Here is a 26,092-nt window from a genome sequence, read left to right as displayed (position 1 = left end):
AATGGTTGAGAATCTACATTTAAAAAAAAAAAAAAAAAGCTTCTCTTACCTTCCCAGCCTAAGACTTGGGGACACCCGTTAAAGCTAAGGGATTACTTGCCTCCAAAAACAGATGAACTGAAAGTCTTCATATTGAAAGGTGAATTATTCCCTAGCTCTCCCCCCATGGTCCTCTCACAGACCAATAGCAGGCAAGTTTATACTCTATGCTGACTGTTCTCTGTTTAGCTCTCCACCAATCTCTGCCTTACTCTGGGAGGATATCTATAAGGCTTCTTATGCCTTTGGCTTTGACTTAAAATCAGCCAAAGAGAGGCTCCAGCAGAATAAAAAAAGGTAGAAGGAGAGAGGGGTTGGGCTATGTATTCTACTCTGTCCCCCAACACCACCACACACTTTCGACAGTGGCTGCGTTCCTCTGTTTTCAAACACAGCAACCATTGGTTGTCCTCTCATATCCAGTTACAGATCTCTCCAGGTTCCAGTAACACTGTTCTTTCTCCTAGCATCTTTAGGCCTGGGGGAGATAAAACCTTTATCTCTGTTTTTCGTCTTTGGGTATTTCACCATCCCTTGAAGGGTCCTGTTTGTAAATATTCCTCTCATTTAATTCCCCTCAAGGCACCCTTCCATTATGCACTGCAGGTGGAGTGATCCAACTGCTTCCTGGAGGCCCAAACAGATACATTCCCTGTGGAAGTTTTCCGGAAGCCTCTAGTGAATCTGAACAAGCCTAAGAGAAAGATCTACAGATGTTTGTTCCTAAACAAAAGGGAACAGCATGAATGGGTGCCCAGAAGCATGAAACAAAATGCTCACTGTATTCTAAGAACTATACTAGAAGGGTGAAGTGAGGAGTGATTGAAGAGGAGGCTCAGAAGTAGACAAATGCCAACTCATAGGGTACTTTTTAAGCCACCTCAAGGATGGCTTTACCCTGTAAGCTCTGCAGAGATACTAAAGTATTTCAAGTATGAGTTTCAGATCAAAGTGAAGACAACAATAAAGGAAAATTTGATATCAGCAAGGCAATAAAATGGGCAAAATGATAGAAACAAACAACTGCAGTGGTTTGCGTCAAAAGTACTAAAAGTCATAACTCTGACAGTAGCAGAAGAACGAGGAAAAAGAAAATTCAAGGCCATTTTGAATTGAGAGGCAGAATAAAGAAATGAATGGGAGAGGAGAAAAGAATCAGAATTGCTCTTAAGCCTCTAATTTTCAGCAATGGATACTCTGTCTTTCACTGAGATAAAGACCAGAGGAGGAGAGAGTTTAAGGGTGGCATTTACAGAAGGAAAGGGGGTAAGGGCAGGGAGGAGGTATAGAGGGGTGAGGGTAGGCAGAATGATGCAATGTTGTATTCTGAAGATGTTGAATTTGAAATATCTGTGGGAAATCAAAGTGAAATCTTCCTTGAGGCATAGGGAAAGAGTTTCCCTTTAACTTATTGAACCAACCTAGTCAGTGTAAACCAGATCCAGATCCACGGGGTGGGGCGGTTGGTGGGGGGGCGGTGGCTGAGCAAAATTGCGTTTAATCAACTTACAAGACCTACTGGCAACAGACAATACCAGCATTAAGAGGTTCTAAGTGCAGCCACCCATTTAACCACAAGGTGGAGTCAAACTATAGGACAACCTTAGAGCCGCCTTCAGTGCAGCTGAGCCATCACTTACAGTGTCTATAGATTTTATTTGCAAAGATCTACTCACTGGCAAATATGGCTGAAGACAAACTTGGGAATATTCTAAAACAAATTATATAGGCTCCACTATGGTCTAGGAGCTAGGAAGATAGTGTGTGATGAACCAATTGTGTGTGTGAACTAATAGTGTGTGATGAAGTAATTGAAGGAACTCAAGAGTTATGCAGGTATCTGTTTACATTGGACCTTAGGGGCTATGAGACAGGTCTGAGTCTTCAAAGACAAACTATAATTTATAAAAGCTGGCCAACAAGTTAGGTCAATTGGCATAATAGTCAGAAACAAGAAAGAAGACACTGACCAGTTTATGTATCACCAAGCAGGACTCCAGGGTTCACTCCAGTTGATTGTTGAAAAGTTACAGGTACCCCCAGGCTAAATATTAGATCTGGGTCTCATGCCATCTTGGCCCTTGTAGACACTCACTGTGGAATTAGATGAGTCAGTAAAAAAGAAACCAAATCAGTCAGCATCTCATTCCTTCATTCCTAATCTATTTCTTAGGAATCATTTTGGTACAAATGGAGGCAGCAAGACTACAGTAAGATTTTAGGCATATGTGCCCAAATTGGGAAGAAGATGGTATATTATGGTTTCTTTGAGTGGCAAGGATTTTCAGGTGGCTGAATTAGGCCAAGATGTTTTCAAGGTGGCAACTATTTAGAGAAAGAGATATTTGACAGACCGCAATTGGAAAAAGGAATTGGGAAAATCAAACCATTTCTTGTTAACTTCCTAACTGGAGACTCTTTAATAAACTAGTTCCATTTCAAATCCTTGACTTCAAGTTGACTTCATCATAGCTTCTATGTAGCTTTATGTAGCTTCTTCCTTTATTCTTACCAAATTTGTTAGAAACAAGATTTGCCAATACTGCAGATTGGTGCTACTACAAATCCTGATTCCAACTTTAGCCTGATGCTCAATATGCTCCAGCAATCGTTCTTTCTCTCATTAGCCCTCACATTTTCCATTAGTGTTGTTCTAAAATATATTCACTCTTCTCACAGAGGAATTATGGTGAAGATTAAATACCTCAATACCTCCTAACTCACTTTTAACCCATGATCTCTCTTCTTACATCACAAAAATAAAACCATGAGAAGATTTCAAATTTAAAACTATTCCTTACCTAAAAACCCACATGTATCTCTTATCAATTACTCCTCTCTTCTCCCAGCTATTTATTCTAAAAGAAATGTTCCTCCATTGGTATCAGGCTAATAATTCATCAACATTAACTACAAGAAAAAAAATCCCACTTAATCAAAGTCAAGTCTTTCCAACCTTGAGGAGAAAACATTTCCTTAACCCTAGATGTTCTAACTTCTTGCTATCACTTTCTTTTCTTTATACATTTTGTTTTGTTTTAAAGATTCCATTTATTTATTCGGGAGAGACACGGAGAGAGGCAGAGACATAGGCAGAGGGAAAAGTAGGCTCCCTCTGGGGAGCCTGATGCAGGACTCCATCCCAGGACCCCAGGATCATGACCTGAACCAAAGGCAGACGCTCCAACACTGAGTCATCCAGGTGCCCCTCTTTATATGTTTTTTGGGTGAAGAAGAGAGGAGGAGGCTCTGTGACTATCCCCATGCATTTTCTTCTCAACTTCTTCTCTTCTTCTAACCTACTATAACTGAGCTTCTGCCCTCTTGAAGCCCTGTTGTCCTCCAAGGTCCCATTGTTGCTAAATCCAAAGACTGCACTTCACCTGTATCACATTTGTCTTTGGGACAGCACTTGACATTAGAGAGAACACTATTCAAATCATAAATCTATAAAACTAATAGCAACTACCATTTCCTGATTGCTTAATATATGCCGGCCCCTATGCTGTTTTATACATATTACCTTATTTAATCCTTACAATAATCACATTTCATAAACAAGAAAATGGAGGTAAAATAACTTGCCAGCAGATGCAGAAAGAGTAAAAGAAAGAACTCGGATTTACTATCAAGGTTTATCTGACTCCAAAATCCATTCTCTCAAGGAATATGCTATTTTCAGACCTATATAGCATGCTGTCTCCTGGCCAATCCCACATGGATGCTACACAGGAACTTCAGTATCAACAAGCCCAACACTAAACATATTTTCTTAGCACAAGAGCAATACTTTTTCTGCTATTATCTACTTCTATGAATGGTGCCATTATCCATCAAATTGCCCAAACCAGACACAAGAAAGTTTTGTTTTAAAATTTTCCATTTCCTAGGTCCCACATTAAAATGGCCATTGACTTCTATCAACTAGACTCCTTTAATCTCTCTTCAATCTGTCCATCCTCACTTCCAAAGTTTGGTGTTTGGCTCTTATCATGTCTTACCTTGACCGCTACAAAATCTTCTGAAATGGTTTTCCCATCTACAACGTCATCCCATTCTAATCAATTCCCCATACAGAGCCAAAGTGGTCATTCTAAAATTCAAATGCTAGTAAGAATGTTTAGAAATCCAATCACTTATACACTGCTGGTGGGATTATTAAATGGTACGGCCACTCTGGAAAATAATTTGCAATTTCTTAAAAAGCTAAACATGCACTTACCATATGACCTAGAAATTATACTCCTGGGCATTTATCCCAGAAAAATGAAAACTAAATCCCTCAAAAATGTATAAATGATTGCTTATAAAAGCTTTTTTTTTAAAATTTTTAAAATTATTTATTTGAGAGAGAGAGCAAGCAAGAGCACAAGCAGGGAGGAGGGTTACAGGAGAGGGAGAAGCAGACTCCTCGCTGAGTAGGGAGCCTGACATAGGGCTCCATCCCAGGACCCTGAGATCATGACCTAAGATTCACTGACACTTCACTGACGGAGCCACCCAGGCACTCCTATAACAGCTTTATTTGTAATACAAAAAAAACTGGAAACAATCAGATCTCCACTAATAAATGAATGGATAAACAAACTGTGGGTGCATCTATAAATAAAAGTGAACAAACTATTGATACAACTTGGACAGATCCAAGAGCATTATGTTGAGTTGGGGGAAAAAAGTCAATATTAAAAGGTAACGTGTTGTATGATGAATCTGTTTATATACACTCTTGAAATGACAAAATTATTGAAACAGAAAACATACTAATGATGTCAGGGAACCACTAACATTAGGTTTGTTGGACAGGAAGTTATAGGGGCAGGTTTGGGTGACTATACAGATTAGAATGAGGATGATCTTCCTGGTAATGAAATAGTTTTGTTACTTTGATTGTAGTGGTAGTTACACAAAACCACAGATATGATAAATGGACAGAGAGCTATATACATGTTGTAACAAGGTCAAGTTTCTATTTTTGATATTGTAGTATACTTATAATTATATAAGATGTAACCGCTGGAGGAAAATAAATGAAGGGGGTGGGTGGAGGATGGTCTACAATGGTGATGGGTATTAAGGAGGGCACTTGTTATGATGAGCACTGGGTGCTGTATGTAAGTAACAAATGACTGGATTCTACTCTCGAAATCAAATTGCACTGCATGTTAACGACCAAAAATTTAAATTAAAAAAAAAAAAGATGACGGCTACTCAAGGGCTTTCTACACTATCTTTGCAACTTCCTAACAATCTCTAGTTATTTTTAAATGAAAAGCTAAAATCAAACTAAAATAGAAATTCAAGCTTTCAATAAGTTGAAAGAAGAAAATTAGGTGATTACAATATCTAATTTGTCCCCAATTATAGGCAGAGTATACCTAAGTCATCCTGTCTGTTTAAAGTTGGTCTCTTTCAGCAATTGCACTACTAGGTATGCAATGTATCCAAAGAGGCACCTGCACCCCAGTGTTTATAGCAGCAATGTCCACAGTAGCCAAACTATGGAAAGAGCCCAGATGTCCATCAACAGATGAATGGATAAAGAAGATGTGTCATGGATGTGTATATATATATTTATATACGTGTGTGTATATATGTATATGTATATAAATATGTGTATATATATATATACACACACACACAATGGAATACTACTCAGCCATCCAAAACAATGAAATCTTACCATTTGCAATGACATAGATGGAACTAGAGGATATTATGCTAAGTGAAATAAGTCAACTAGAGAAAAACAACTATCATATGATCTCACTCATGTGGAATTTAAGAAACAAAATAGAGGAGCATAGGGGGAGAGAGGAAAAAATAAAACAATAAAATAAAAAATAAAACATCTTTGAAATCAGAGACAGACAAACCATAGGAGACTCTTAATCATAGGAAACAGACTGAGGGTCCCTGGAGGGGAATGGCGTGGGGCGATGGGGTAACTGGGTGATGAGCATTAGGAAGGCACATGATGTAATGAGCACTGGTATTATATAAGACTGATGAATCACTGACCTCTACCTCTGAAACCAATAATACATTTTATGTTAATTAACTGAATTTAAGTAAAAATTTTAAAAAATAAAATAAAATGGGGAAAAAATTAAAAATAAAGTTGGTCTCTTTTCTGTTATTTGCTAAAGGACTTCATTGAGTCATGCCTCTTCTATTTCCATCAATATTTTTTTAAGTTTTTATTTCCTGCATCTGAAAATGATCATCTCCACACTGCAGCCAAAGTAATCTCTTTAAAAACAAATCTGGCCTTGTCATTCTCTTACTTAAAACCATTTAATGTCTTTCCTTTTTCCTTAGAGTTCTTAATGTGTTTCTTAAAAATGATCATACTCTTAATTCTCTCTGTAACATCATCCATCACCATTCTTCTGCTAAGTTTCATCCTTTAAGTCTTCTAAAAAACCACTGCACTCTTTCCATCTCAATGTGATCATCCCAGATGAAAGCTCTGCCAGGAATTTTTCCCTTCTTTCACGTAGCTAACTCCTAACATTCTTTAGGCCTCAGCTTAAATATTATTGTCTAACAGAAGGCTACCTTGATCCATTAATGTAATAGAACAACCTGTAATATGGTTCCCATACTGCTGTGGGATGTGAAACCATTTTAGTGGTAGATAAAATTTTAATCTTACATTTATTTTTCCTGTCCTGATGGCTAACACAATGTTTTCGGATTAGGACTTACTATTATTACTTAGAGCAATACCTACATTGGAGTCCCAAGCCCCATTCTCCCTGTATGGGGTGCTATGATAAGAACCAGGTGGTTATGCCTACATGTATACAAAGGAGGTTCTCACACAATAGGAGAGGAGACCTGAAATTATGAATCTGAGTGCTTATATAACAACTGCTTATATCACTACACCCCCATCTCCTGAGAAAAGGAAAAAATCTTATCTACCTAAGGTAAACAAATCATGTGGAATATAAACAGATGGCTCTGTATTTCACTCCCTTAAAATGTGAGGAGTAAATGAATCTGGTAAAAGGAGACATTCTTCATCTTTATTATAAGACGATTTTCTTTACTCAGACAGCCTGATCAAGTAAAAACGGCAAATCAGGTAATTCCAAGAGTCCCTTTTTTCACATCAAACAATCAAACAAAAACTGTTCGAATCGGCTTAGTCAGTACTCTGGAAAACAGTAAAAAGCTTATAGCATCCAAGAAAATGCCAAATCAAAAAAGGGGCAATTTAAAATAGCAAAACTTTATGAGAGGCATTTTCAATTGCCATTCCTAAACTCTTCCAGAAAATATCAATAAAGAGATAGAAATTTTGAAAAGGAATGAAAATAAATTGTGAATCTGGATAGTGTAATAACTAAAATGAAAAATTCACTAGAGGGTCACAATAGCAGATCTGAGCAGGCAGAAGAGAGAATCAGCAAACCTAAAGTTAGATCAATGGAAAGTATTCAGTGTGGGGATAGCTGGGTGGCTCAGTGGTTGAGTGTCTGCCTTTGGCTCAGGCCATGATCTTGGGGTCCTAGGATTGAGCCTGCTTTTCCCTCTGCCTCTCTTTCTGTGCCTCTCACGAATAAATAAATACAATCTTTTTTTTTAATTCAGTTTGAAGAGCATAAAGAATGAAGAAAAATAAGCCTAAGATAGCTATAGGAACCATCAAGTAAATATACTAACATATTCATTACTGGGGGCCAAGAAAGAAAGGCAAAGAAAGAATATTTCAATAAATAATCAGAAACTTATCAAATTTAATAAAAGATAGGTATATGCATATACAAAAAGTTCAAAAACTTACCAAGGATAAACACAAAGATGTCACATCAAGACACATGATAATCAAACTGTCAAAAGACAAAAACAAAAAGATAATCATGAAAGCTGTGAGAGCATAGAATTGTCACATACAAGAAACCAATAACAATGTAAATTAATGACATTTACATCTAATTTCTTGTGAGGAACAATGAAGGCCAAATAGCAGTAAGATGACATACTAAAAAGTGCTGAAAGAAAAAGACTAACAAGAATTCTATATCTGCCAAAACTATACTCTAATAATGGAGAAAGTAGACAATCCCAGATAAACAAAAGGTGGAGGAGCTTGTCACTAGAAGATCTGCTCTATATGATACGCTAAAGGGAGAGCCTTTGGAGCTGAAATGAGGGGACACTAGACAACAATGCAAAACAAGAAGAAATCAAGAACTCAGATAAATGCAGCTATACAGATACATATAAAATCCAGTGTTATTGTGTTTTGGGGTTTTAGCTTGGTTTTTTTCTATATAATTTAAAAGAAATTCATAAAAAATTATAAATCTACAATAATGGGTATACAATGTACAAAAACATAACTTATAATAGTAACATAAAAGAGGGGACAAAACTGAAACAATGCTTCCAGCCAGCGAATGCGTCTTGCCTGGGCCTTGAGTTGAAGGGCGCCCCCCAAACCTGCGCTGGTTAGAGCACCACTGCGTGCGACCTAAGGCAGGGCTCAGTCTCACTGCGCTGCCGCAAACCGCTTTGCAACCCAGAGTCCTCAATATTAAAGAGCCACTGGATTTATACTTTAAAATGATTAATTTTAAGTTATGTTTTAAGTTTTTTCTTTAAAAAGAAAAAAATGTGTTAACCATGTAGGAACATGAAAATATTCACAATGTCCTACAGTTATACACAAGCACTAAAAACCAGGAAATATGGAAATTACGTGTATCTGTTTTCTAACTCTCCCCGAATTATTAGCATGATTGCACACAATAAGGATAAGTAATGTTTGAAAAACTCTTGCTTCAGTTATATGTGTTTATGCATTTATTAGGTATAATATAAAACATATTTCTTATTGTGGGTTGCAAAAAAAAATCAAAAGCCACTGAAAATATACTCTTCCTATTTTTGGAGATAGCTCCAAAAATTAAACTAGAACTACCATATGATCCAGCAATTCTACTGCTGTGTATATATCTGAAGGAAATGATATCACTATCTCAAAAAGATATATGTGCCTCTATGTCCACTGCAGCATAATTAACAATAGCCAAGATATGGAAACAACCTAAGTGTCCATTGAGGATCAATGGGTAAAGAAGATGTGGTTTATATATACGATATATATTTTTAAAGATTTTATTTATTTATTCATGAGAGACACAGAGAGAGAGAGAGAAGCACAGACACAGGCAGAGGGAGAAGTAGTCTCCATGCAGGCAGCCTGACGTGGGACTTGATCCCGGGTCTCCAGGATCACACCCTGGGCTGAAAGCAGCACTAAATCGCTGAGCCACCCAGACTGCTCTATACAATATAATATTAATTAGCCATAAAAAGAGAAGAAAATCTTGAATTTGCAACAACACGGATGGACCTTGAAGGCATTAGGCTTAGTGAAATAAACAGAGAAGTACAAAAACTATATGATTTTACTTTTATGTGAAATCTAAAAACAAAACAAAAGAAAACTCAGAACAGAGAGCAGACTGGCAGTTGCCAGGGGCAGGGGTGGGTATGGGTAAAATGGGTGAAGGTGGTCAAAAGGTACAAACTTCCAGTTACAAAATAAACAAGTCCTGAGCATATAATGTACAGCATGGTGACTATAGTTAGTACTGTATGTTTGAAAGTTGCTAATAGAGTAGATCTTAAAAGTTCTCATGTAACTGTGTGCTGATAGATGTTCACTAGATATAATTGCGTTGATTTTGTAATATACAAAAAATACATTTGGTATACATATATCAAATCATTAGGTTGTACATCTGACCCTAATATACTGTTTTAAACAATTATATCTCAATCCCCAAAAATTTTAATTAAAAAAATTGGTTTTTTAAAAGATTTTATTTTTGAGTAATCTCTACACCCAATGTGGGGCTTACACTCACAACCCTGAGATCAAGAGTCACAAGCTCTACCAACTAAGCCAGCCATGATCCCCTTAAAAAAAAAATAAAAATAAAAAAATAAAAAGTTTTTTTAAGCCTTTGAGTCAAGGCCATCTTCTTCTCAGGCAGCCTACACCATTATGGATTCTAGGATCTGTCCGTTTCTAGCCACTCCAGGACACCCCTGATGGGTTACCCCAAGTCTCTCTGCTAGGTTAGCCAATACTTTGTCAAATCTACATTGCAATCTTAGGGTCCCTCTGCCTGATTTTGCTTCCTTTCCCTGTTTTCTTTCACAAATGTCAGATCGGTGTCAAAGTCTGAAGATTTTTGAGGCCTAATCCTTCTTTCTTCTCCTTAACCTTCACAGGCCTTATCTCCCAATAAATCTCTGGTATTCCTAACTCCATTTTACCATCAGCTTCTTGCAGGATCTAATCTATCTTTATAGCACTTACTAGAATTCATAAAGATATGGTTATATGTTTATAATACTGTCTCTATTACACAGCAATCCCTGACTGCTTTTTAAACTGAGAGGTTCTCCCTTCACATAGCCTGGATAACTTCCCTTTAGACTGCATCTCCATCTCTCCTCTAGGCCCAGACACAGCAGTAATGATTGTATAGTTGCACTTTATATAGGGGAAACAGCGCTGAGAGAGTGGAAGGTCTAAAATCCTGTTTCAGGGCTTCATCTTAAAAGTGTAGGATTTCTCAGCCCTTGGCATTATCGACATTTTATTTTTTTTAAGATTTTATTTATTTATTCATGATAGTCACACACAGAGAGAAAGAGAGAGAGAGGCAGAGACATAGGCAGAGGGAGAAGCAGGCTCCATGCAGGAAGCCGGACGTGGGATTCGATCCCAGGTCTCCAGGATCGCGCCCTGGGCCAAAGGCAGGCGCTAAACCGCTGCGCCACCCAGGGATCCCTTATCGACATTTTAGATTGGATAATTCTTTGCAGTGGAGGCACTTTCCTGCACATTGTAGGATTTTAGTAGCATTGCTGTCCCCTATTCACTAGGCACCAGTGGCATCACTCTCCATTGTGACATGTATGATGTAAATGTCTCCAGACTTTTTCAAATGCCCCCCTCCCACCAGAGGTGCAAAATCACCCCTGGTTGAGAACGACTGACCTTGAAGAAAGAGCTTTTTTTTTCTAACTCTCCCCAAAATCCAAAATGCTATACGGTCAATTGGTATCCTGCTGGAACTTACCATTGTCCTGGGAATATTCCTCCAGGTTAAGCAGACCCAGATGCCTTGGCAGCAGCTCCCACACAATGTAAAGCTTCCATTCCCTTCTTCCTATGTCTGTCCTTTGGGCCCTAAGTGGGTCTGCATGTGTTCCCAGGAGTTACAGACTTAAGCCTGGACAGATTATCCCAGCTGGCTGACTGAAACTTAAAGGAAGGCCCATTCAGGGCAGTATGTTGATGTCCCAATGGACGGATGAACACTGTCCCTTTGCCTGTATGCCTTCTCATCACACTTTCATCCACAAACTGTTTTCTCCCATTTTGTTCGGAAAATCATTAGTCATCCGTAGGTGGATCCCTGCTGCTGTTCACCCTGGAGCATGCTCTATACTAGCAGTTTCTCAGATGAAAAGAGGTTATTTAAAAAAAGAAATGTCTATATTTCTGAGTGTCTATCCTTAATATTTTAAGATTCTTATTCTGGCTGAATGTGTGAGCCACGGCCATCTCCAGGTCAGGCATAGAAACCTCTCCTACTTCTACTTCAGATGCTTTGGAATATGAATTCCCAAATCCTCGAAGTCTCTGGCACACAAAGCGCATTTCACATGCTTTCATATGCTTTCACTAAATAGGTACCTCAACGTCTAGCTTTTCCCACAAATCTGGTTCATGTCCAGTCATTTCCTCATTACGCTGCACAGACAGAAACTTCATTTTCTCTATGTAGATTTGCTTTCCTTCCCTCTCCTCATCTCAACTGTTTTCTCCTCCTTACTTGCATTCATTTGCATGTTTCAAGTTTATATTTCGGACTCTTAATATTCGGGGTGCGCAAGATTTAGTGAAAACAGGATTTAGACGAGGGGATTGCAAAAGTCACTTTAAACAATCCGTTACAATCAGTCCAGTGTCAACGGAGAAATGCGATTAACATGTTTTTAGGATGCTGAGGAATTTCCTTGGATGAGGGCAAAAGAAACTCTCCTGCCCCAGGGTGACTTGTTGGGAGGGGGCTGGGGTTCGTGGGCAGAAGACGCAGGATAGGATCTGGAAGGGGTTTGGGGTTGAAAACGTGTTACTCCTCTGCTCCTCCTTCTCCGCCCACAAAACTGAAACAATGCTTCCAGCCAGCGAATGCGTCTTGCCTGGGCCTTGAGTTGAAGGGCGCCCCCCAAACCCGCGCTGGTCAGAGCACCACTGCGCGCGACCTAAGGCAGGGCTCAGTCTCACTGCGCTGCCGCAGACCTCACTGTGGCTTTGCAACCCAGAGTCCTCAATATTAAAAGCTTTTGGGATTCGATAACAATCAGGTTCAAAAAACGTCACACTCCTTGGCAAAATAGCTCAAATTACACATCCCATTGCAAGCATCGCTAACTTTGCATTGAGTCTGTTTTCGTCTCAAGAGCAAAACGTTCTTTCTCATTCTCAAATCACCGCGGCCAGGGAAAACTAAAAGCTCTGTCAAACGAGCGCCCGGAAAGCTGATTCTTCAGACACTGAGCAACCCGAGAGCTGGACGCCGCCCGCTACCAAACCCGTACGGGAGGACGGTGGCTCGGAAGGGCCAAACTTAACAACCCGCAGTAGCGCACGAGAACGCAAGCGACGTCGGACGTAAGCCTTCCGGCCGCAGAGCCTAACGGGAGAAGCCGCGGAACGTGCTGGGGCGCCGGCCGTCCGAAAAGGAAACGAGTTCTTCAAAAGACCGGAGTGGCCTTGTAGGTTCTCTTGGCAACTCGGGGTTACCCTCCTTTTGTAGAAAGAATATTGCCCTCGCGCTTCGGGGCCACCCCGAGTTTTCTCGAGTCGCACGGTGACGCACTTCTTGAGCGCGCCAATGCGGGGCTGGCCGGAGGGCGGGCTCTTCGAATTTGAATTCCCCAACTGTTGTGGGTGACTGGGAACCTCGCGAGGGGGTACGGGTCGCCTGGGCTTGGGCTGCGGGGCCAGAGGCGCGAGCCCTGGGATCGCCCGCCCACCCTTCGCGAAGCCAAGCCCGGACTGCCGGCTTCTAGCCCTATGAGGCCCTTCACCCAAGGTATGAACTCCTTGCCCCGCTCCCCTCCCGTCCCGCGCTCGCCCCCCCCGCTGGCGCTGAGGGTCCCCACCCATCAGCATTCTTGGCCCGCCGTGGGCTTTTCTACACTTTCGGCGTCGGTAGGGGTTTCATAACTATTTATTCGTTGTCTACGTATTTGTTGCGTGTCTGCTGTCGTTCAGATTCGTTTCAGTGGTGAACGCTCTAGGACTTTGTTCTAAAATCATTTCTGGTTAAAAAAACACACACACACACACACACACAACCCCCAAAAAACCTTTACGTTAGAATGATTTGTGTGCATCACTGCTCTTGGACCCCAAGATCCACAGCGCTGTAGACGCACTTGATCCATCGAGCTTATAATTTCTTCTGGTTCAATTACACATTGTTTGCAAACACATTTAGATGTTAATAAAATTATTTAGCAAATGGAGGACCCTCTCATCCTACTCTTCAAAGTCACAATTTGGTACAATTCCGGATTTTTTTCCCTATGCTTTTGCTCATGTGTTGTATAGAAATGCAACTGTATGTCCTCTTCTACTCCTTCCTTTTTTATTGAATATATCCTCGCTGTTTTCTATGTCAGTTCATATACAGGAATATATCTTTTTATTGAATACATAGAATTCAGTTGTATGAATATAGCAGAATTTCGTCCCATAGTGGTGGAGATCTACATTGTTTATAGTTTGTCCAGTACTTCAGTGAACGTCCCTGTATATCGTTTGGGCCTTGACTTAGGTCCTGCTCTAATCATTGTCTGTGGGACCTTGGGCAGATTATTTAACCACCTGTGCCTTAGTTTCCCCATCTTCAAAACTTTTAAGAATTGCTGTAAGGTTATGTAGTGCTTGACATATATGCAATAAATATTGACTGTTATTACCATTTACATATTTGCATTCTTAATGTAGTTTCCATAAGAAAAAAATTTAGAAATGGAATTTCTTGATCGACAGCATGCACACCTATATTTTGAAATTGATCTTTTCAAATCTGATAAACAAGAAGTCCCATTGTTTTAATTTGCAGCTCTTCAATTATTAGTAAAACGAAATGTCATTTGACTCACTGAGTAGCTTTCTGTATTCTTTATCAATTGCCTTTCATACCTTTTGGTCGTTTTCTGTGTTGCTCATTTTTAAAAATTGATTCATTTGGTGACTTTGAATGTTATTTATAGTAATTGAATCAATCAATTCCTTTGTATACCAAGTGCTGAGTTTGTTTTTGGGTCCCCCCCCCCCCCACCATATATCATTTACCAGTTAACTTAAAATTCCTCTCATTTTTTTCTGTTTCCACCTCCCAGTTTTAATTAGTGTGCTTTGGGATTTTTGACCCTTTCCATTATAATAATTGTTATTGTTACTATTGCTACCACTACAGTAAATCCCTAGAAGAACTTTTCATGTAATTTTGGGAAGAAGAGTAACAGTTAAATTCAGCATCATATCCATGATAAAAAAAAACAGTTGTTTAGCTTTATGTATATATTTACATACCTATAAAGTGCTCATAGCTAGCTTTTTCATATGATGGTTTTCTCATACCCAAATCTTTTACATAAATAGCAATTTTTTTCTTAGTGTATCAGCATTTGTCAGTTTTCAGAATAAATGGCAACAGTTAGATTTTCCAAATAGTTTTAAGCAGTTAGTGAAGCAGAAGCATACCATTTTAGAATTCACATTCTTCTCTTCTCTAGTCCAAGAAGGAACTTGTTAGTGACCTCCCTCTGTTAGGTTGAGTGTGCTTGGCCTTCAGGCTACTCTCTTCCTCAACTTGAGGAATGCCTATTACTGAATCCCTGTCCTCTAACATCAGCCTCTTCTATCAGAGTCTGAGCATCATAACCTGTTTTCTTAGCTTTGCTCTTCTATTAACTAGGAGGAGAATGGGGCTTTGAGCTTTAGTCTCGACCTGGTGATTTCCTGTTTTTATTCTGTATCTATTCTGCAAAGCCTCTCTGGTCAGAAAATCCTAGGTAATTTTTTTTCCTCTACATCCTCACCAACCACACTGAAGCCACAGACAACTATTGCCAACTCTTTTGGCTTCTATTGAGTTACTATTTATCATATAATGGGAAAGAGGGGCTCCTAGGAATCTTCTGTGTCTTTTTTGGAGGTCAGGTTTAGAATTTGAGGTTTTCCAGAATCTTGACCACTCACTCCCATCCTGCTACGTGTTTGAATTGGGAGGGTAGAGGTTGGGCAACATGAAAAAGGACGTGTATGTTTGTTCTTTGAGCCTTTCAGTTGGGCCATAATAACCTGCCTTTAGAAAACAGTAATATTTGTCTACTAAGATTGGGCCTGTTTTCAGTTCCACTAGTTTATTTGCATTTTATACTTCCTTGGAGCATTTCATTAGTTTGTGAGGAATTGAGATTGTGGAAGCTTGTACATACTTAGCCCTTCTTTTGTGTGCAGTTGTCCCCATTTATTCATTTTTTATTTTGAGAGTTTAAAGTGAACCACTAGTAAGTATTTTAACTCGCAACACAGGATTCCTATCACTAGCACATTGCCAAACACATAAATCTATGCATTAGTACATATTTACTAAATTAACACTCTGTGGAAGAATTCAGTTGTTTCGTGTCACAGGGCCAGATTGCCAAGTTAGCCTTCTTTGTCAGCCCTTGTTAGAAAGGAATATTTCCTTTTTTTCTCTTAATAAAGTATTGGATAAGGTACTATTTGTGTATGAATTCTTAACTTGCATACTTCTCATGGAAGTTATTTAGATAAAGATACTTGATATCTTTGATTTGACTGCATTAGTATTTTCTGTGGTATGCTTTTTATGTTTATATGATGTCAAAGATTGATTAGAATAGTTATAAATTCAGCAATAAGAGATGCAGTAAGTTGAAACTGGTAAGTTCCAAGCTCCTTAGGTGGAAATGTTTTATTTATTTGCCAAATATTACAAAATGTATGGTTCATCACTTAGAATTCTTGATTTATAGGTGTGGGATACAAAATATATTTATAAAAGCAAGTTAAAACAAGTCATGTGTGCTCAAGTACATGATTTCCTCTAAAAATTCTAAATTGCATTAATTTTTTTAAAAAATGAATATAATTTACTTGCGATTTGAATGTTTTTCAATTAAAACTGCATGGTTAAAATGTTCAGCAGTATAACAAAATCAGGATTGGCAATTATTTTTTTCTTTTTTTTTAATAAATTTATTTTTTATTGGTGTTCAATTAGGATTGGCAATTATTTAACTAAAAAATTGAATGAATCTTTCAGCTTTTTTTTTTCAAGACACTGAATACGTTTTTATTGAGCCTTTTAGTTTACAACATGAGGTAAAAGGAAAGTCACTTCACCTTAACTAATATTTTACACAGCTGTAGTAAAATATCTCAAACTTTAAGGAATTATGATGGATTACATATATTAAAAGTTGGGGATTGGGTAAACAATATCTGAGTTCTTAAATTTTCCAGTTGACTCTCCCCTTAACAATAGTAACCAGCTCTAGTTACATAAGTTTCTTCAAGGCCATGTTTTATTGTTGTTAATGTCTATATCTGAAGCATTGCTATTTCAATCAATATCTACTAATTCCACTTCAAAAATGAGTTTTCCATTTGGTGGAATTTTGGCGTCAGGCTGTCCTTTCTTTCCATAAGCCCATTCTGGTTCAATCTCTAGTCGAGCCTTTTCTCCTTTACTCATAGTTAAGAGTGCTTCATCCCATCCTCTGATAACTTTGTCTCTATTCCAGCCTTAAAACTTAAAGGCTTGGCATTTTTCTTCTTTGAACTGGTTTGAATATTAGTATCAAAAACAGTCCCATCCTGTAGTGTTCCTGTATACCAGCAGTGAACAACATCTCCCTTTTTGGGAAAGTTGGTTTTATCTCCTTTTCTAAGGACAGGTTTTGTATATTTTGGTGGACCCTCATCCAGAGTCTTCACACTTGGTTTCTTTGGGTTTATCTTCATTAAGCTTCACATTTTTCACCTGCTCAGACACTTTACTTATACTTTCAGTACCTTTGAAACGCTTATGTTCAAAAAGATGGTTGTAGGCTGTAACCAAATGGTCCTTGTTAGCTGTCTTGGCCACATTTTTAATGTTTCCTAATAACTTATGTTCTACAAGAAACGAATCTGAACCGTGGTCCTCTAGAAACTCGATAATGTCCTTCTTGGGTAGTTGCTCGCTGCGCAGCTGCTCCACGGTCCAGGCCCGCTGTGGAACAGCCGCCACCATCTTTGCCGCTATCTTCCCCTGGTTGAATCTTTCAGCTTTCATTAGAATGTATCATCATACCTGCTGCCTTAAAATTTAAGTGCCTAAAAGGAAAAGTGATGTTTGTGAAATTTAATCTTTTATAGTGTAATATAGTGCCGTATGCAGATGTCCTTCAATGCTTTTTGATGCAAATATTAGATTGGAACCTCCAGGACTTGAGGTTCAAGTATATAAGACCAAACTTCTCATCTAAAATAATAATGAGTCTTTAAAAAAAATATAGAACTTCATATTTGTGTTATGGAAAGCAAATAAACTTTTTTTTGCACCAAAGCATGATAAAGGTTGATTTCACATTGAACTACAGGTTCCTCTGGGCCCCTGCAGAAGTCTACTTTCCTGAAAATTGTGTTTAAGTGAATCATCTATTAGGGAAAACTTGTTGCTTCTGTTTTCAAGATGATTGCAACACCTTTGAAACATCCAGGAATTGATTTGTCTTCAGAGACATCTTCTAAAAGAAGGAAAATGCCCATGCATGCAATCTTTTTTGACACCATTCCTGAAGGAACACTTACTCCTGTAAAAGACTTGGCAAAATATCAGAACCCCTCTTTAACATTGAATGACCATAAAAGGACTCATTGCCTAGACATGACAGATTTTAATAATAAAAATAGATTTCATTCCACCATGCTAGCAGGGGCTACCACCTCTAACAGCTCTCTTGATATCAGTGCTATAAAGCCCAGCAAGGACAGATTAAAAAATAAAGCAAACTATGAATCACCGGGAAAAATATTTCAAAGAATGAAAGAAAAAGTACTGCGTGACAAGCAAGAACAAGCATCAGGAAACAATAGTTTGTTGGAACCATCAAAAAATAAAAAGAAAATTTTTACTCCTAAAGGAGCTGAGAAAAGAGTATTGCAGCGTACCTATGTCTATGAAGAAAAGGAAAACAACAAATCATTCCAGTCAGATAACAGTTCATCAAGAGGTTAGTTTTATTATGTGTTGGTTGAAAAGCTATGATGTGTTGTGTTTATTGGTCTGATACTGTTTTAGGTACTCAGGATAGAGGAGTGAACAAAGTGGACAAATACCCCAGCCTCTGTGTATTAGCTCACATTCAGGTAGTGGGAGAGACTATTTAAATAAGAATGGTACAATATAGGGCAGCCCGGGGGCTCAGCAGTTTAGCACTGCCTTCAGCCCAGGGTGTGACCCTGGAGACCCGGGATTGACTCCCACCTCAGGTTCCCTGCATGGAGCCTGCTTCTCCCTCTGCCTGTGTCTCTGCCTCTCTCTCTCATGAATAAATTAATCTTAAAAAAAAAAAAGGTACAATATAGGAGAAGTGCTATGGAAAGAAGAACAGAATAAGGATAATAGGGAGAGTTGGAGTGGGTTGTAATTTTCCATGTGGTGGTCAGAGTTAGTTCAATGAGAAGATGCCATTTGAGTCAAAAAAAATTGAGGGAAGTGATAGATACAGATAGAATATTGGGAAAAGGGCAGCCCTGGTGGCTCAGCGGTTTAGCGCCACCTTCAGCCCAGGGTGTGATCCTGGAGACCTGGGATCAAGTTCCGCGTCAGGCTCCCTGCATGGAGCCTGCTTCTCCCTCTGCCTGTCTCTGCCTCTCTCTCTGTGTCTCTCATGAATAAATAAATAAAATCTTTAAAAAAAAAAATATTGGAAAAATTGGGAAGGATGATCCAGACAAGGTAATAACTAGTACAAATGCTCTGAAATAGCATTCCTCCACAAATTCAAGGACGAGCTATGAGATTAGTATATCATAGAGTGAGTGGAAAGAGGTAGAGAGAAGGAGACAGATACAATTAAAAAATGTAGAGCTTTTATAGGTGAACATAAGAGTTTAGGGTTTTATGTGAGCAAATTAAGGAGTCATTAGAGGGCTCTGAGCAGAGAAGTGACATGATCTGACTTATATTTTAAAAGTATCACCTGCTGTCAATTTGAAATAGCGCAGTAATCTAAGTGAGGTAAGATACAGGTTTGGTTTAGGTGGTAGCAGTGAAAATAAGTGGTTGGATTCTGGGTGGTTTTTTTTGAAGGAAGAGCTCATAGACTGGGTTTGGAATATAAAAGATATAAAGGATGGCTCTAAGGTGTTCTTTTTGTTTGTTTGGTTCTGGGTTTCTTTGAGTAACTGTAAAGATGGAATGATTTAACTGAAATGGGATAGGCAGGGTGGGGAGGTACTTAGTAATTAAGTTTTTTGTATGTTACTTTTGATCTATTAAAAATTGAAGTGTACATGTGATTGGGCTACTGAGAAAAAATTAGCTGGAATTTAGGGAAGTGGTCCAGGTGAGAAAAATAGATCATCAAGGAGTAAGTGTAGAAAGAGAAAGCATTTAAGGATGAGTCCTGGAGGACCCCAAAATTTAGAAGTTAAGAATAAATGAACCACAAGAAGATGAGGAAGAAAAACCAGGAGTGATACTTTGGAAGCCAAAAGAACAAAATGCTTTAAGGAAAGAGTCCTTCACTGTATCTAATGCTGCTATAAATCAAGTAAGATGAAGGCTGAGATTCGATTTAGCAATGTGGAGGTCATTGGTGGCTTTGAAATGAAGGGATTTGGTGGAGTGACAAGATAAAAAAGTGATTCAAGACAGTTGAAGAGAAAATATGAAGGAGAGAAATTGATGATGGTAAATATAGACAACTCTTTGAAGAGAGCAAAGAAATATGGGAAGTATAATTTTAGATTTAAAAAAATTTTTTTTTTAATTTTTATTCATGAGAGGCACAGAGAGAGAGAGGCAGAGACACAGGCAGAGGGAGAAGCAGGCTCCATGCAGGGAGCCCAACGTGGGACTCGATCCTGGGTCTCCAGGATCAGGCCCAGGGCCTAAGGCAGCGCTAAACCCCTGGGCCACCGGGGCTGCCCGGAAGTATAATTTCAAAGTATTTTATTGTTTTGGGGTGGCTGGCTGGCTCAGTCTGTAGACTATGCGACTCTTGACCAGGGTTGTTGAGTTCAGGCCCCATGTTGGGCATGGAGCCTACTTAAAAAAAAAAAAAAAAATGTATATAAATGTGTGTGTGTGTGTGTGGTGAAAGGACATTTTTGTATGCTATTGGGAATGATCCAGGTAGGGAAAGAAAATCTAAAATCTAAATTGGTACCACTGAGTTGTTGAGAGGGAACAGAATCTAAAAGTGATGGTTTTGGCCTTAGCTAAGAACATAAACAGATGATAAATCAAACAAGAAGATAGGCAGTGTTATATTAAATAATCTGAAGTGGGCAATAAAGTCATCAGCTGAGAGTGAGCTTGGGAAGCTGGTATTAAAGTTTGAGGAGGTGGAGGTTTAAATAATGCAGGAGGATGGAAGAGTAAACAGTGTAGGCTAGCCTAAATTTGATTTCTTATGTAACATTAAGGACCTACTTGAGACTTGTGAGCATGAACTTAAATAAGGGCAGTCAATATGGTTATTTATGAGTTTTTCTCTAGCCTTATTTAGCTGAATAGGTGCTGCTCAGGAATAGGCAGGGAGTTGTATTTTATCAGAATTATAATTTTTATCAAATAGAATGAAGAGGATAAAGAAGATGAGGTGTGCGTTTAAGGAAACCATGAAATTTAAGTTAGTTACACAGAGAAAAAACCTGAAGGAAATGCAGAAGTGTGAAGTAATAGGTGGTGTTAGGATCATCATTGAATTTGAGAGAATGATTAGGAAAGATAGAATGATTAGAATTTGGTACATTTGAAGTTGAAATTTTAATAAGGTGCAGTAATTAATAAACAGATTTTACATGCACTATCATATAATCCTTTCAGCGGGCACTATGGGTAGATGCTCATTTTAATAGTCAAAGAAATGGGGCTTACAAAGAGGTTATGTCTGCATGTCTCAGAGTTAATAACTGATGTACTGAGAATTAATACAGGTACCTATTTGAAAGCCCATGTCTTTACTGCACAGTAGACTGTGGATATATTACATTTCAGACAGTGATATATTTTGACACAAAAAGCAGTTTCTAAGGGAGTTTAGGATGGAGGTAGGGGAATGCACAAAATCTATGTTTTATACAGTAGGAGAAAGGGGAGAAGCAAATGAAATAATGCACATTAAAGCATGTTTTATTTGCCAAGTAGAATTAGGAAGAAGTAACTTACTGCTTTGAGAATCTGATGACTCTTTTCCCCAGAAAATTCACACATATAGAAATACAAATTTTGTATGTAATTTCAGAGACCTTTTGGAGAATCTGCATGGACTTTGTACCCTAAAATAAATAACCTAGATTCTACATTATGTTGTATCTGATTAAATTACTACCTTGTCTTTACTGCACTACCATGCCATTTTTAGTAGAATGAGTTAAAGAAATAGAAACTTATCCTTCTTTTATGATACACATCGTTATAATAAAATCTTTATATTAAGATTCCTAAGGCTAAAACTGTAATTTTTGTCAGTTATACTACTTGAAATTAAACGTATGAAATGGGCAGCCCTGGTGGTGCAGCGGTTTGGCACCGCCTGCAGCCTGGGGTGTGATCCTGGAGACCTGGGATCGGGTCCCACGTTGGGCTCCCTGCATGGAGCCTGCTTCTCCCTCTCCCTCTGCCTGTGTGTCTGCCTCTCTCTCTGTGTGTGTCTCTGCATAAATAAAATCTTAAAAAGTATGAAATAATTCAGTTTTTCTTCTAATTATGTCTATTACATTCCCCTTTTTGTATGAAAGAAACTCATTTCTACCATCAAGAAACAAAACTTGAACCAGCTAGGATATAAAGTAGAGTAAAATGTAAGAAATATTATTAGTCTGTACTTGTCTAATTGATAAGCCTACTCGATTTTTGCCTTTGAAGGTCTATTAAAAAGATGTCCAAGGGGTATAAATTATGGTTGCGGTCTGCTATTGAGTCACAACACTGCAACTTTTAACATATAAGCTACACGTACTCTCCAACTGTTCTTTCACATTTTAGAAATTTACAGCAACCAGAAGCAGAATCAGTATTTTCAGGACTGTGGTACTTTGTATATAATCTTAAGATATGGGCAGCCCTGGTGGCGCAGTGGTTTGGCACCGCCTGCAGCCTGGGGTGTGATCCTGAAGACCCGGGATCGAGTCCCACATCAGGCTCCCTGCATGGAGCCTGCTTCTCCCTCTGCCTCTCTCTCTGTCTCTATGAATAAATAAATAAAATCTTTAAAAAAAAAAAAAAAGTACAGGATCATTTAAAAAAAAAATCTTATGATATACTTTTCTGATTTGTGGCAGCACCAGAATTTTATTCCAGTCTAAGTCCAGTAATAGACTTCTGTCTAGAGCTGACAAATTACAGCGTGTAGAATATTTTTTTAAATGCTTCCTTAGCATAATGTAGATATAGAGAATGGGGTGAAAGTATGAGAAGATAAGGGGAAACGTATGTTACAGAAGTATACTATATTGATCTGATCAATTTCCTCTTTTCTTAAAAAAAAAAACAACACTCAACCTCAGTGCAAGAAGTTCCTCTGGAATCATCAAATAGTACTTACCTTCCAATAAAGCAAAATACTCAATGTCAGCAGGAAAAGAAAGCACCTCTGCAGGAAAAGAAAGCACCTCTGCATAATTTAACTTATGGTAAAGTGCTTTTTGTTTTGTTGAATATGTAGTTGAATCTTCTAGATAATTATACTTTCTGTGTAGGCAGTCCTTTTCAGAGAAAAACTGGGAAGAAGGGTGGAGCATTCCTAACCTGAGCACTTCTTTTTAATATAAATAGTTTCATATTATTATTTTTCTCTCTTTTAATTTCATATAATTTTTCTCTAAATTTTGTTTGGTTTTGTATTTTTTGCAGAAGTTCAATTTCTGAACGAAAAACAGGAAAATGGTTCAACTGCAGAATTCTCAAACAAGACATTACCTAGAGCTCAGTTGGCTAAACAAATTCTTCATTCAGGGGAGAACACGTTTGTAACCACTAAGTCTAAAAAGGACACCTTTGTTTTAGAAGGTGTTGATTCTGTCATTGAAAAATCCCAAAATACTACTGTTGAAACTCTCAATACTAACTGTGTTCCTGTTAAAAATGATGATCTATTAATGGTTTCTGATAGTAAGGTGACAACGAGAAAGACTACACAACAGGAAATTAAGGAAGGAAATGAGAACACAATCCCCAGAGAGACTGATCTTCTGGGTTCCTTGAATGATACGTGTAAAATTGTGCTTGCAAGTCCAAGATTTCATATAGCAATACCTCGGAAATCAAAAAGAAATGCTTCAAATAATTTTCCTCCAGGTACACTTCAAACTCTTACAAATGGAGTTAAAGAAAATAAGGTAGGAAAATGTCAGGCAGATTTACATTTATGTTTTTACCCTCATTCTTCAAGAGCTGAGCTCTTATGCTCTCATTAACAATAGCTTCGTTTTTGTGTGTGTTATTATTCAGTGCAGAGGCGTTGTGGGCCAGCAAAAAGAACAGTGGGTTGAAAGTAAGAGAATCCAATGTTAAGTTTTAATCTTACTCCATTACTAACTTATATAATCTTCAACAATTTACTCACTTTAGGGATGAACACGGAGTTCATTTCTGTTCTTAATTTTTTGTTCTGATTCTTGAGTTACTATTAACAGCAATTAAAAGAGAAAGGGATTATAGCATCCGAAGACTTGAAAATTTTTCCTGTTGTATAGAGTGATCAAGAAAACACTTTAGGCCATCATACTATGTTGCATTAGGATAAATTCTCTGAATGAACTGAAATAGAATACAAGTTCAAAGAGAAAGATACAGTGTAAATTTTCCAATTGTTAAAAGTTTGTCCATAAATTTTTAAAAGGATGATGGTGATATTTAAATTCCATCTAAATTTGAGGAGTGCCTGGTTGGGTCAGTAAAGCTTACGACTCTTGATCTTGGGGTTGTAAATTCAAGCCCCACATTGGAAATGTGATGTAACAGTTATGGGTTTGTTTTTTTTTTTTAGGATTTACTTATTTTTATTTTAGAGAGACAGAATGCATGAGTGAGGGAGAGGGGAGTGGTGCAGAGGGAGAAGGAGAGAATCCTCAAGCCAACTCCTAGCTGAGTGTGGAGCCCAATACAGGGCTTGATCCCAGGGATCCTAGGACCCCAAGATCATGACCTGAGCCTAAATCAAGAGTCAGATGCTCAACCAACTGAGCCACCTAGGCACCCCATAAGAGAGTTTTATATCTCAATGCATTCTTTGGAAATTGCATTATTTGCAAATATTGAGACTTACCAGGATGAAAATTTTTAGATGTTACTTTAAGAATGTGTGAGATAGTTGAGGAAAAAAGTTTGAAGACAACTATAATGGGAGATCCCACAGCACTAATTTTGTCACTGCTCCGATGTTATTTATCCTACTACAAGAAGAACAAGCCCCCCAAGACTGTTCTCTCTATACAGTTCTGTACGTCCCCTAGTTCTGACCCAATCTGTCTCTCGATCCCAGGACTTCAGGATCACACCCTGAGCTGAAAGCAGAAGCTCAACCACTGAGCCACCTGGGCATCCCCCTTCCTTCTCTTTAATATAACCCCCCTTCCAGCTTCTTTGAAGGCAGTGTCTTAGGATTTTATCACTCCCTGTTCCTTCTTGTAGTCACATGTAATACAACCTGCTAGTCATGACCTTGCATTACATGACTTTGCATTACCATTGAAGTGTTTAACACCTGTTACTACTTCTGTCATCCGCTTTGGTGACACTAACATCTATATAGATGATCCATCCAGCCTTCTTGAATTCTTGATTTTAAATGACCTTTTCCTTACCATTACTCTCTATCCTAGTCATACTCATACCTTGTCTTTGCCAGTACATGCACCAGATTCTTTCAAGCATCCTGCTCTCACCAACTCCTGCCTTTCCAGATCATTCTACCCCTAGCACTCTTCCCTCTCCCCCACCATCAATACTCCACCTTACTAAGGCAACCCTTTAGTCCCCTCAGTGCTCTCCTGTCCTCATCTCCATCTTTATCTTACAGATTGCACAGTCCTATCATTATAACCATTACCTTGATTTAACTCTCAGGTGTCTGTAGCTTTTCCCTCTGTTCACTTTCAAAAAAGTTGTGACCCTAGTTAAATTTCACTCATATACCTAAGAAGCAACGTAGGGGCACCTGGGTAGCATAGTTGGTTGACCATCCAGCCCTTAGTTTCACCTCAAGTTGTGATCTCAGGGTTATGAGATTGAGCCCTGAGTCAGGCTCTGTGCTCAGCACAAAGTGCTTAAAATTCTTTCTCCTTCTCCCTCTCTCCACTCCTTTCTCTCTAAAATATATTTTTTTTAAAAGGTAGCATGTGACTGGAACCAAAATGCACAGCCACACCGACTGGTCTCATTTTAAGTTTGACAGCAAACAGGGACGCCTGGGTGGCTAAGTGGTTGAGCATCTGCCTTTGGCTCAGGGCGTGATCCTGGAGTTCGGGATTGAGTCTCACATCCAGCTTCCTGCATGGAGCCTGCTTTTCTCTCTGCCTATGTCTCTGCCTCTCTCTGTGTGTCTCCCATGAATAAATAAAATCTTTTTTTAAAAAATAAATTTGACAGCAAACATTAAGTAGGCTCTCAGTATTGCGTATCAGTCCTGCTACACTTCACTTGTCAATCTATCCTATACTCTGACCTTCCCAGAATAGTATGTCATGCTT

The 26,092-nt window shown here is 38.5% G+C and overlaps 1 protein-coding gene, 1 long non-coding RNA gene and 1 pseudogene across 6 annotated transcripts in view; 1 reads left to right on the top strand and 2 right to left on the bottom strand.

Moving 5' to 3' along the window:
* LOC112657598 (uncharacterized) overlaps positions 1-12,743 on the bottom strand; it is a 105,193-nt gene extending 92,450 nt beyond the window's left edge. For both annotated transcript variants that reach the window (XR_003135147.3, XR_007412294.1), the window contains exons 1-3: positions 11,151-12,743; positions 7,832-7,877; positions 2,010-2,133 (exon numbers count right to left, since the gene is read on the bottom strand). This is a non-coding gene — a long non-coding RNA (uncharacterized LOC112657598). The remainder of the gene's footprint in view (positions 1-2,009; positions 2,134-7,831; positions 7,878-11,150) is intronic.
* An 8-nt stretch (positions 12,744-12,751) lies between these two features.
* Positions 12,752-26,092, top strand: part of MIS18BP1 (MIS18 binding protein 1) — a 47,240-nt gene continuing 33,899 nt past the window's right edge. For 2 of the 4 annotated variants that reach the window (XM_025443637.3, XM_049113138.1), the window contains exons 1-4: positions 13,035-13,175; positions 17,770-18,402; positions 22,910-23,035; positions 23,256-23,740. In XM_025443637.3, the coding sequence (XP_025299422.1) occupies positions 17,862-18,402; positions 22,910-23,035; positions 23,256-23,740 (1,152 nt within the window). In that variant the 5' untranslated portion in view covers positions 13,035-13,175; positions 17,770-17,861. Of the gene's footprint in view, positions 12,856-13,034; positions 13,176-17,769; positions 18,403-22,909; positions 23,036-23,255; positions 23,741-26,092 lie in introns of those variants that run through there. The other 2 variants (XM_025443638.3, XM_049113137.1) reach the window with 2 other exon arrangements.
* LOC112657596 (peptidyl-prolyl cis-trans isomerase FKBP3-like) lies at positions 16,450-17,458 on the bottom strand (annotated as a pseudogene).

The sequence above is a fragment of the Canis lupus genome, chromosome 8 (assembly GCF_003254725.2).
Source record: "Canis lupus dingo isolate Sandy chromosome 8, ASM325472v2, whole genome shotgun sequence".
NCBI lineage: Eukaryota > Metazoa > Chordata > Mammalia > Carnivora > Canidae > Canis > Canis lupus.
Note: the sequence above shows the minus strand (reverse complement) of the source record. Positions and strands in the feature narration are given on the sequence as shown.